General features: G+C 45.1%; 1 protein-coding gene across 1 annotated transcript in view; it reads left to right on the plus strand.

Annotated features, from left to right (window-relative positions):
• rb (adaptor related protein complex 3 subunit ruby) overlaps nucleotides 1-12,512 on the plus strand; it is an 819,028-nt gene that overhangs the window by 62,898 nt on the left and 743,618 nt on the right. Inside the window, exons 2-3 of the mRNA XM_067101830.1 lie at nucleotides 3,285-3,360; nucleotides 3,469-3,639. Coding sequence (XP_066957931.1) covers nucleotides 3,285-3,360; nucleotides 3,469-3,639 — 247 coding nt within the window. The remainder of the gene's footprint in view (nucleotides 1-3,284; nucleotides 3,361-3,468; nucleotides 3,640-12,512) is intronic.

Raw genomic sequence — 12,512 nt, forward strand, 5'->3', positions numbered from 1 at the left:
ATTTCTTCAGGTGTTTCCTGTACACATTGACTAAGTTGTCGTCAACATAGTCAATAGCCCGGTTTACCACAGCCTTGTCATGGTGATGCTTCTCAAAGAAATCCTGGAATTTCTCACAATGCATCAGCATCTCCTTGATTTCTTTAGTGCCTTGCTCTCCTCCTCTCCAGAACCTCCTCAGCCAAAATCTTCTGCTGCTCCTTGTGAAGTTCTTGGAGTTCCTCTGTTGTCAGCTCCGTGTTGTGTTCTGCCACCAGCTCCTCTACATCATCAGAACTCACCTCCAAGCCCATGGACTTGGCCACAGAAACAATTTCCTCAACATCAGCGTCAGGCAGAGGAAGGGGTTCAGCTTCAGGGTCATCTCCAAGCTGACTTGGGGCATCAAAACCCTCAAAGTCCCTAAGAGGAGCCCCAACAGGCCAAAGGTTTCTCCAGCCTGCTGTAAGGGTCCTCTTAGAAACATCGGCCCATGCTTTATTTATCAGCCTAACACAACTAAGGATGTGGAAATGTTCCTTCCAAAATTCAGTAAGTGTTGAGCTGGTTTCATTGGTCACTTCAAAACACCTTTGGAACAGTGCCTTGGTGTATAACTTTTTGAAGTTCGCAATGATCTGCTGGTCCATGGGCTGGAGTAGTGAGGTAGTTCTGGGTGGCAGAAACTTGACCTTAAGCCAGCTGAACTCGTCAGCCAGCTCATATTCCATGTCGGGGGGGTGGGCAGGGGCATTGTCCATGACGAGGAGTGCTTTCAGTGGCAAACCTTTCTCTTCGAGGTATTCCTTGATAGTGGGGGCACACTTCAGAAACCCACTCTCGAAAGATTTGCCTTGTTACCCAGGCCTTAGCATTTGACTTCCACATTACGTTTAATTTATTTTTAAGAACTTTGTTTCCTAAAAACTCTGGGGGTTTCCGAGTGATAAACTAGCAGAGGCTTGATTTTAAGGTCCCCACTAGCGTTCGCACACAACAGTAAAGTTAACCTATCTTTCATGGGTTTATGGCCAGGCAATTTCTTCTCCTCTTTTGTAATGTAGGTCCTCTTTGGCATTTTCTTCCAAAAGAGGCCTGTCTCATCACAATTAAACACTTGGTTTGACACGAAACCATTCTCATCCACGTACTGCTGGAATTCAGTCACATACTTTTCTGCAGCTTTCTTATCAGCACTCGCTGCCTCCCCATGTCTAACAACACTGTGGATGCCACTTCTTTTCTTAAACCTATCAAACCTTCCACGACTGGCCATAAACTCATGCTCAGTACTCGAATCTGCTCTACTTTTCATCAAGTCAACATGCAAACTTTTGGCCTTTGCACAAATCATGGCCTCAGATACGCTATCCCCAGCAAGCTGTTTTTCATTAACCCAAACTAATAATAGTTTCTCAATTTCCTCTATTACGGGGGGCCTCTGCTTCGTCAAACTCGTAACCCCCTTCGCAACACTAGCACTTTTAATGGCCTCTTTGTTCTTCAAAAATGTGCTAATGGTGGACCTGGGTAACTTATACACCAAAGCTAAATCAGTCACACGAATGCCCCTTTCATACTTTTCAATTACCTCCTTCTTCAGTTCAATAGTAGTCCTCACCGTCTTCCTCTTCTGCTTATCAGCTGTGGCTGGCTTGGGACCCATGATTCTGAGAGAATGTAGAGTTTTGCAGGAGACAAAAAAATTAACCTGTACAAGCATGCACTTCTTTTTCAAACAGCAGCGGCAACGTGAGTGGGCTTTAAGTGCTTTTAAATGTGCGCGGGAAGAACGCCAACTAGCGGCGGCGTTACTGAAACACTTTTGTTTACAAACATCATGTTTTGTCGACGGGTCGGATCGCGTCGGCGTCGGGTCGGATTCCGGTTTGTTGTTCGGGAACCGGCGCAAACTTTACTCGGCATTTCGTGTCGGAATCCGATTATGTCGAGTTTCGGTACGGTCGAAGACCGGGTTCTACTGTACAGTATATTATTTATGAAAAATGACATGAGTTTTTTTAATATCAAATTTTTAAACTTAGATTGAATTGTGTGGATTCATAACAAGTATTTTGAGTAATAGTTGTGTGATACGAGGTAAAAATTTAAAGTAAGTCCCTTAAGGCAGCAATGCTCATATACATTATAATGGGAGCTTATGGCACCGGCAGCCCCCTTAAAAATTTGCCATTTTTTTTTTATAGGTATATAGACCAGAGCCTTTTATATTCAGTCCCACCTCAGTTGGCCTGCGCAGTCCCTTTGGCCAAAGGAAAAGGGAGGGCTGCAGTCAGTCAGTGAGGGACACTCCCCCACTCACCCTTCTTTCTTCACTTGTTAGCCACTTGGTCAACTACCTCAATACCAAGTTTCAACCATTTTGAACTTCTTGTAAAAGATGTTCTTGTATAAAATTTTCTTGTTTGTATACCTAGGGAAAATACACATTGTTAATACAAATTTTTAATTCCTGCTGGAATACAAGCCAGCACAAGCTGGAAACCAGTTGGAACTTGGTAAAAAAGTGGTTACTCAGGTGTTTAATAGGTAGAGATAAAGGGTGAGTAGGGAGTGCCCCTCACTCACTGACTGTGGCGCTCACTTTGCCTCACGTGAGCTAAACTGCTTTAATAAGACTTGGATGTTAATTTGACTTACTGGTGATGGTCCATAGTGAAGTTCATTTTTATGCTGATCAGCTCATCGAATGTGACATCTTGAATCTTTTAGTTTTGTTGAAAAGAGTATAGTTGTTCATACTTCTAATAGTTGCAAGTCCAGTATGAAACTCATATTCAACACTTGATTTAAACTTGAAGGGGCTTCTAACCAGCCTTGGGAGATCATAAGTCAAACATCTTAGTTTTCCATGGACTTGTGTTGACATATGTAAAGGAAGTGTTCATTTCCTCTTATGAACCAGTTTAAAAGTACAGTACGGTATTATGAAACTGGTCCAAGCAAGGTAGCGAGGCACAGCACTTACGATTGGTTGGAACACTTCATTTATCAACCCTTATTACCAAGAGGAGATACCACTGTTTTTGAAGTACTAATTAATGGTATTTTAGTATTTTAAAATTCTTGAGAATTATTTTTGAAAGTTCAAATCCTCACTACCAGGAAATTTTTGTACTTGTCAGTTTTGAGCCACTTGGGAACTGATATCAGATATCATGCTAAAAAAAGATGTCTTAGAGACAAGTTCACAATTTTATATCTCATATGCAGAATGTCTACAATTTACTAGAGTGCAAGTCTCTTGTAAGTTTGGTTTTAAAGATACTATATATTTCTTTCAGGCATGAGGACTTGAAGCAGATGTTGGATAGTAACAAAGATGGCCTAAAACTGGAGGCAATGAAGAGGATTATTGGTGTTAGTATGAATCTTTAGTGTTTAGAGTATCATCTTTGAAATTAGAATGGATCTTAAGAGTTATAGAATATTACTTGAAAAGTTTTGTATCTTATATCTTTTTTATAGATGGTTGCAAAAGGGCGTGATGCTTCAGAACTATTTCCAGCTGTTGTAAAGAATGTAGTCAGTGCTAATTTAGAAGTAAAGAAGTTGGTGTATGTCTACTTAGTGAGATATGCTGAAGAACAACAAGATCTTGCATTGCTTTCAATATCTACATTTCAGAGAGCCCTCAAGGTAAGTTTTTAAGCTTAGTGAGAAGTACAGTACTGTACTGTACACCAATTTTTTTAATGTACATAACTTGTAGCTAGTATCCAATTTGGTGAGACTTGCCATGGATTTGCCCGTAAAGTTTGGTGGTTTTCATTCTGAATTCTTGTTTGTTCCTACAAGAATACAACCCTTCTTTTATATGGAGTACCTTCAGCAATGGCTGATCCAGTTGTTGAAGATTGGTAACAAGATAGTTAAGAGGGTAGTAAGTGAGGAGGGGAACCTTACCCCCCTCACACAGCAGTTGGGGTACTTTTTCTTCATCTGCCTTGCTGTATAGACGTGATGAAGAGTACCCTCTCTCATGGCTTTGGTTGAAGCCAACTTGCTAAGTATTTCTTCATGTAAGTTGTTGATTATATGGTTTGTATGGATTATACTTATTGTGATTTTGATTAGAATTATGGTACTTGAAAAATCTTGCAAGAATAACAGTGTATATGCCTTGGATTAGACTGAGTGTGTTGACCTTTCAGTCTTACCAGTCCATAAACATGTGGATAACCTTGTCTTAAAATGGTTCTATGATGATGATTGTAGCTTTTTTCAATACAGATTTCAATTGAGAGCAGGCTCATCTTGCAAAATTGATTGGTACTGTGTCCCCCCTTCCTTGTGTGAAAGAGTAAGGTTGTAGTGGTGGCGGAGAAGAGAAAAACTGACTAAGACTCTCTGATGCACCATGCTGTGTCATTTTAGGTTTTTTGGGGACCTGTGAAAGGTGCTGCAGGCAAGCTTTCGGAGGCAGCTGTGTGGCCTGTGGCTCTGCTGATCGTGGAGCACCCTCTCGATCATATACTTGTGCATCACCACTGTCACCTGAAACTACATGGTGTAAGACCTGGTAGACAACATAATAACAACAATCCACTCTCGGACTAGTTATGGTGCTTAACTTTGGCTTGCTTTCCTTCAGGAGCTCTTTGTTGCCCTCCAGATTGGTAAGCGAAAACATGTTACAGCATCCTATCCCCCTGATCCCAACCCCTTGACAAGGTGGTGGCTTAGGGATCTACTGCAGGGAGTGTATGCTCCTTTATGCTTACTCTCTCTGTGGATTCAACTGGGCATTGGTACCCATAACTCTTATTCTTCCTTGTGTGAATTTTCCCCTTCTCTTCTTTCTCTTTCACTGACAACTTCTCCAAAGCATTTTTGTATGGAAGTCACTTGGAACTTTTAAGGATGGTGGAGTTGGACACCATGCTGATCCACCCTTAGAACTAGAGTACCAGATGTGGCCAAGCGAGGGGAAATTTCCACGTTAAACCATGCCGTCAGTGCTGGGTCTGATCAAGACAACCTCTTCTCCGCTTGCTCCAAGGGGGAATCTTCTCCCTCGGAACAAGAGGAGTCTCCCTCCGCTCACCCAACTTTGCTTCTGAAGGTTTGACGTCCGAGCAGCGTGAGGCAGCCGATCACCAGGCGGTAACCAAGCTCTGAGAAGTCTGGATGTCCTTGGGTCCCTCAGGAGCTCTCCTTCGACGCAAGGTATTGTGGAGCACTTCTCACGTTATCCAGTGGTAATTCATGCTGCTGCAACTTCTGCCACAACCATGGTGACCATGACAGCCTTTGCCAAAGTTCCAGTGATGATCTCCCCCACTTCCTGACTCAAGTGTCTCCGTACGGTGGTGGATTGGCTGGCTGTACATGCTCTGGCACCCCAGGCGTCCGGGCCTCTGGTCTTACCTGTGGTCCCAACTGCTCCTATTCCTGTTGCACCTACTGTCCTGGTTGCTCCTGCTGTTCCAGTCGCTCGGGCCGCTCCTGCTATGCCTCCTGCCCCTGCTGCCCTGGTTGCTCCTGTTGCCGTTCCTGCTGTTCCTGACATTCCTGCTGCTTAGGCCGCTCCTTCTGCTCCTGTTGCCCTGGCTGCCCCAGCAATTCCTGTGGTTTCTGCTGCTCCCTGTTGGATAGGGGACTGGATCGCCATCCTGAAGATGTCGAAGAAGAAAACAAAGAACGGTCCAGTAGGGTGTCGTCATCATCTTCGTCTTGGTCTTTGACCTCGTCGTCTGCTGCCTTCTCCCCTTCTTCTTCTGAGGCTCGTCAGGCGAAGGAGAAGGAGGTTGCCTCCCTCCCCCGCCCCCAAGAAGTCCCACCTCAGGACTTTGAAGGGGCTACCTCCCTCCCTAGGGAAAGCAGAGGGATCTCTCATCAGCTCTTCCCAGCCCGTGGGCTCAGGTTCCAGGTTGCAGACTCCGCCGGGGTCTCATGGCTTGGGAGCCTCCGGCATGCAGGTCTCCCAGGCCAAGAAGTCCGCTTCTAAGACTGGTATTGTGCCCATCTCTTCCTGAGTTTCTTCAGACAATGGAGAAGAGACTGCACCTGATGATTCCTCTGTATGAGATTCGGGAGTATCAGGTGCTCGGCTCGGCCGAGTCTCTCCAAGTGCTTGGGATTCTGTGGAATCTCAGGCACCCTGAACCAGCACTGGTGAGCCTGCTCCCTAGTTTGGTTCAGGTACAGGTCGAGAGAAAGTGCCAAAACATACATCGTTGAATCGCTAGTGCTTAGCTTATTTTCATATTGTGCTGTGTTATGGGGAGGAGGGCATAAAACTCTAATACAGAAGGTACAAAGAATTCAGAATTTTGCTGCTAAAATTGCTGTGGGAGGTGGAAAAAAGTCTGACCGTGCTACTCCATTCATAAAGAAGCTCGAATGGTTAAAAATTAAAGAGCAAATAGAATATGACCTTGCTTTATTCATGTTTAAGCAGCGCAATTTACAACCATCAGAAAGAGTTATAGAGATAGAGACAGTAGGAGAAAACACTGTAAGAATAACAAGGCAAACAGATAACTTGGTGGTTAAACGTACTAGGACTAAATTAGCTGAGCGAGCCTTATCAGTGAGGGGGCCTGTTTTGTGGAATACACTTCCCTCAGATGTAAAAAAGCGAAACAATAAATTCTTTTAAAAGAAAATTGAAAGGCTATTTTCTTGGCGTTGTTGGATGAGCCATTGTTGGCATTGTGTTTTGGATCAGATGTTTTGTTTTATGTAAAATATTGTTAATAGATAACATATATAATTCTATGTATATATTACTTTCATCAGTATGAGGCTAAATTTTAAACAAACATTTTATGTATATTTTAACCAATGCACGTTGTAAGAATACCCACTGTAAATTTGTGGAATAAAGGTATTATTATTATTATTATTATTATTATTGTGTTTCGTCACTTCCTGCCAGCACCACTTCAAGTGCTCAGCCAGGTTCCCAACCTGGTGTTTAGGACCTGAGGGCACGAGCACCCGGGGAGGCAAAGAGGAGGTCTCCTGTTCATTCTTCTTCTTGGGAGGTTTCAGCCTCGAAGAAGACTGGGGCATGTTGTGAGGACGGCGCAAGTTCACATCAGGCAGCTCCCAAGCACAGGACTCCAGCCAGCCCCCAATCATGTTCGCAGGATCTGCCTCGCTCACTGGAGAAGGGTGCTTGGGTGAACCTTGCCGCTCTCCTCGGGACAGCACTCTGCCAAGGCATAAGTGCTCTCCTAGACCCATGCTACCATCACCACTGCAGGTTGGTGACTGCCCACAGCCTGCCTCTGCTAGTTCTACTGGCAGGACAGGTAATGTGCTTGATCCCCCCCTCACCTGTCCCCTCAACCTACTGAGGTTTTACCAGGTGGCGCGAGTCAGACAAAAGGGACTCTGATGAGAGTGCTTCTCCTCGGGGTTCGGCTGGAAGGACCTACTCTCCGGGCTCGGTTCTTGGACCACTCGGTCATACGCCCGAGTAGTTGAGGAGGGATCCCGGGGGTTTGCCGAGGTTCTCCTTCCTGCGGGGAGAGTAACTTTGGAGGACCGCACCCTGGAAGGACTCGAGGGTCCTCTTCCTCAGGATGTGGACTCCCCCGAGATACAGAGGACCTTTTCAGAGATCATCGAGCTGATTCGTCAGCACAGTGATCTAGGGGAAGGGGCCATGGCCTCTTCTATGGATGTCCTTTGCACCTCGAATCCTTTTGCGGTCCCAAGAAGGAACCCAGGGCTTCGGTGGGGGCTGCTGTGGTCCGCGCTTGCCGAGTGGTTACTCGACCAGGTGAATAACCTTGTCTCTGGGCAAGAGAATTTGCTTCAGTAGAACAGCTTGGGCAAGCTGCTTCCCCCTTCTCTGCCTTGACAGAAGCGATTCTACACACCCTCGGGTGTTCTTTGCCGACTAAGCAGGTTGACTCAAACCTGGTTCGTCTAGGCCCGCGTCTCTTGCTGCAGCACCTTGCCGTGGAAGGGGTCTCCCTCACAACAAGAGGCATTGAACCTGGAAGCCACTGCTATGGCAGCTCTCCAGACAGTCTCTTGGTTGGATCTGTGGTCTTTCACAGGTTCCAAGGTTGCCGCCTCTTCGAGCGAGATCAGCCTTGGAGAGGACTCCGTGTTTGGGAGACTGTGCCAGTCTTGGGGTAGGGCTGTCTCCTACCTGCCCCACCAGACAGCAAACCTGTGGTCAAACCTGGTGCTCAAGAGTAGAAACGGACCATTGCTGGGTTCTGCCTCTCTCTTCCCCAGAGAGTTGGTAGGTGCTGTGGTGACAAGAGACAGGCTAAAGACAGCGACCACCTTGTTCACCAGGCAGTGGCCAAGACCACCGGGTCTTCGCATGCCACTGTGGCCTGACCTCGGGTCAGGCTAGCACTTCCTCAGCCCCTAAGAAGACCCAGGGTTCGAAGGGCACTCGTGGGAACACCCAGCCTTCATTTTCCTGTGCCAAGAAAGGTGCGCAGTCGCATCCCTTTCAACCCTCTTTCCAATCGAGAAAAGTGGGCAAAGGTAAGAAGAAGGGAGGACGCTAGGGGTGGTGTTCCCCTCCAGCTGCTGCCATTGGTGGCGGGTACCTGTCGAGCCATTGGGCAACATGGCAGCAACATGGAGCCGAGACTTAGGTAGTGGATGTTCTTCAGAAGGGATAACTTCCCTTCGAGCTTTAGCCACCTCTCGCCAACAATCCAGTCTGTTTTCTCACCTGTGTTCCTGACTCGCCAAAGGATCTCGCACTCAAGGAAGAAGTGCAAGCATTGCTGAAGAAGAGCGCTGTAGAAGTCATGTCGGATCAGTCCCCAGGCTTTTACAGCTGCATCTTTCTCATAAAGAAAGCCTTGGGGGTTGGAGACGGGTCACAGACCTCTCTCCCTTGAACCGATTCGTTTGCCAGACTCGGTTCACGATGGAAACAGCACACTCAGTGCTTGCCTCCATCAGGAAGAATGACTTCATGCGTATGGTGGACTTCAAGGATGCATATTTCCAATTACAGTAATACCTCGAACTTGCGCGATTCGAGTTGCACGAATTCACAGACACACAAATTTTTCATTGGAACCTAACTAATGGTCATACACGAGTTTTTCACAGACATGCGAACACCGAGAATCCCAGCAAAAGTGTTTGTTTAATTTTTTTATGTAATTTATAAGTTTTCAAGCTTTTATGTGTAAATTAAATACATTAAATATTATTAAAAGTAATAATTTCTCTCTCTCTCTCTCTCTCTCTCTCTCTCTCTTTTAGTTAGATGAATTTTTATGGTACATGTATACAGGTATGTTTATTTGTATGATAAACTTTTTACCTAATAATAAGTACCAATTTTCAAATAAATAAAATAAATAATAATAATAATAATAATAAAACTGTAATTACAAAATTTGTATTATTTTGAACAAACAAATTCTTCCCTGATCTTTTGTAAGGAGGAGGTGAAGGCAAAAGCTGTCAGACATGTCATTTAACATGACAAGAAGGGGAGTGTTGCTAATCAATGGTCAAATTTTTCTTGTAATTCTCTCTCTCTCTCTCTCTCTCTCTCTCTCTCTCTCTCTCTCTCTCTCTCTCTCTCTCTCTCTCTCTCTCTCTCTCTCTCTCTCTGTTTGTATGTCCATAATAATTCATAAAAAATTTCACTCTCTTAAGTAAGGACAACTGTTATCTCTCTCTCTCTCTCTCTCTCTCTCTCTCTCTCTCTCTCTCTCTCTCTCTCTCTCTCTCTCTCTCGTTCGAAGTTAGCCAACCTACGTATTACAGCACTGTTTCTCTGTGTCTTTAATTGTACAGTAGATAATTTTGAATTTACCTAATTTTACCTGTACCGTTTACAAACTGTAAATGCACCGTTCTAAAACATAGAGCATTTCAGGACAAAGAGAAAGTGACAGAATAAAGAATTTTTTACAAACGAGGTTGAGTAGACTTCTAAAAATAGATCAATTTTTTTAAGGGTAATTTATTAAGCTAACTTTTAGATGAAAGTACAGTAACTTTAATTTCATTTAATAGTTAAATACTGAATTTCCATCCTTTGATATCTAATGTAAGAATAACTTACTCTCTCTCTCTCTCTCTCTCTCTCTCTCTCTCTCTCTCTCTCTCTCTCTCTCTCTCTCTCTCTCTCTCTCTCTCTCTCTCCCATAATAATTCATAAATATAACTTGGTATTTCAAGTAAGGAAAATCTCTCTCTCTCTCTCTCTCTCTCTCTCTCTCTCTCTCTCTCTCTCTCTCTCTCTCTCTCTCTCTCTCTCTCTCTCTTGTGTTATTCTCTCGGTCTCCATAATGATAAATAATTTCACTCTCTAAGTAAGGACAATCTCTCTCTCTCTCTCTCTCTCTCTCTCTCTCTCTCTCTCTCTCTCTCTCTCTCTCTCTCTCTCTCTCTCTCTTTCATAGTTAGCGCTCACACATTTTTACAACTTATTAATTCTCTGTACGTCTTTACCTGTACAGTAGATAGTTTAAATTGATCTAATTTGACCTGTATCATCTACGAAGTGTAAATGCGCTAGTGTTGCAAATACGTTCTAAAACATAGAGACATAATAACTAAGAGTTGTATTAGTGAAAATATAAAACACTGTTTGTTCATGAAAAAGCATTTCAGAACAAAGAGAGAGAGACGCAGAATAAAGTTGTTAAAAAGAGGTTGAGACGATTCTAAAGATAGATCGGTTGGAAGGGGAGGGAGAGAGAGAGAGAGAGAAATTTTCTTCCAAATCTCAGTTTTTATGTCAACCATTTATTTCTCTTTTTTAAGGGTAATGTATTAAGATAACTTTTAAATGAAATTACAGTAACTTTAATTTCATTTAAAAGTTAGTGTTTAAACTGTAGAAATAAGCATTTATTAGCCTATTTAGAGACCATACCAAACTTACGCGAAAATTCACCCTGCGCGAGGGGTTCTGGAACCTAACCTCACGTAAGTTCGGAGTATGACTGTACCCATCCATCCGTCCTCTCGCAAGTACCTTCGCTTTATCCTCGGGGAAGTGGTGTTCCAGTTCAGGGCACTGTGTTTCAGGCTCTCGACCACTCCCCAGGTGTTCATGCGAGTGTTCACCCTTATGTCAGCTTGGGCCCATTCCCACAGGATACATCTGTTGAGGAATCTCAATGGATGGCTCATCCTGGCGAGCTCCTGCTCGCAGGTGCTACAGAACAGGGATCGGCTTATCGAGTTTTGCTATGGCCTAGGGGTCTTTGTAAAACTCAAGAAGTCCGATCTCATCCCCAAGCAGAGGATCAAGTACCTGGGCATGCTGATAGATATGGTAACAGCAAGAGTCTTTCCCTTGGACTATCATATCACAGCAGGTTCAGGAAGGCAGAACAGCTGTTCCTGTCTCGACGGGAGCACCCAGCACGGCAATGGCAAGTCATCGTCGGTGACCTGTCATCGTTGGGGAAGCTGGTCCCTCAAGGGCGGCTTCACCTTCGTTCTCTCCTGTGGAGAATGAAGGAGTGCTGGTCCCAGTATCGAGACCCTCAATCCTTTCCCATCCCTCTCTTGGAGGAAGTGAGACAGGATTTGGACTGGTTGATGGACGGCAGGAATCTCTTAATAGGAGTATCTTTGCATACTCCCCCTCGCGACATGCTTCTGTTCTCAGATGCATCGACTGAGGGATGGGATGCACACCAGGAGGAGTTACTGACTTTGGGAGTTTGGAACCGAGATCACAAGCACCTTCACATCAACATCCTGGAACTCAAAGTGGCCTTCCTAGCCATCCAAGAGTTTCAGGATCTAGTGATGGGACACTCAGTGGTGTTGATGAGCAACAACACCACAGTAGTGGCATATGTCAACAAGCAAGGGGGGCTCGTGTCCTTCCTGCTGCATCAATTGACATTGCAGGTGCACGAGTGGGCAGTAGCTGACTCAGTAGAGCTGTCAGCCAGATACATCCCAGGCAAGAGGAACGTAATGGTGGACAAGCTCAGCCGCCAGAATCAGATGATAGGGACAAAGTGGTCCTTTCACTCAAACATCACAGAGAGGTTGTTCGAGCTGTGGGGTTTCCTGCCATAGATCTGTTCACCACCCAGCACAACAGAAAACTTCAGTCTTCTGCTCCATCGTGCTTGACCCATGGGCCACTGTGGAGGACGCTTTCCAACACCCGTGGGACAACCTCAGCGTGTACGTCTTCCCTCCGTTTTGTCTGATTCACAAGGTGATCAACACGATGTTGATCACCCCGAATCTCAGAATGATTCAGGTGGCTCCCAAATGGCCACAGGCCGTTTGGTATCCCTACCTGCTAGATCTGCTGTTCGAGGTACCGAGAGAGGTTCTTCCCTAGCCTAACCGTCTGTCAACCCCACATGGAGTGGTACCATCAGGCAGTGCAGTCCCTGTGTGTTCACGGCTGGAGACTATCCAGCATCTCTTGTGAGATAGAGGCTATTCTCGCAGCGCAGCAATAGAGATGGCTGGATATCTCGGGCAGTGAACTACAGTGGTATACCGGGGAAAATGGGCTGTCTTCTGTGGTTGGTGTCGTAGATGGGGTCTCCTCTGGTCGGAGCCACTCTTCAGCAGGT

The sequence above is a fragment of the Macrobrachium rosenbergii genome, chromosome 58 (assembly GCF_040412425.1).
Source record: "Macrobrachium rosenbergii isolate ZJJX-2024 chromosome 58, ASM4041242v1, whole genome shotgun sequence".
Classification (NCBI taxonomy): Eukaryota; Metazoa; Arthropoda; class Malacostraca; order Decapoda; family Palaemonidae; genus Macrobrachium; species Macrobrachium rosenbergii.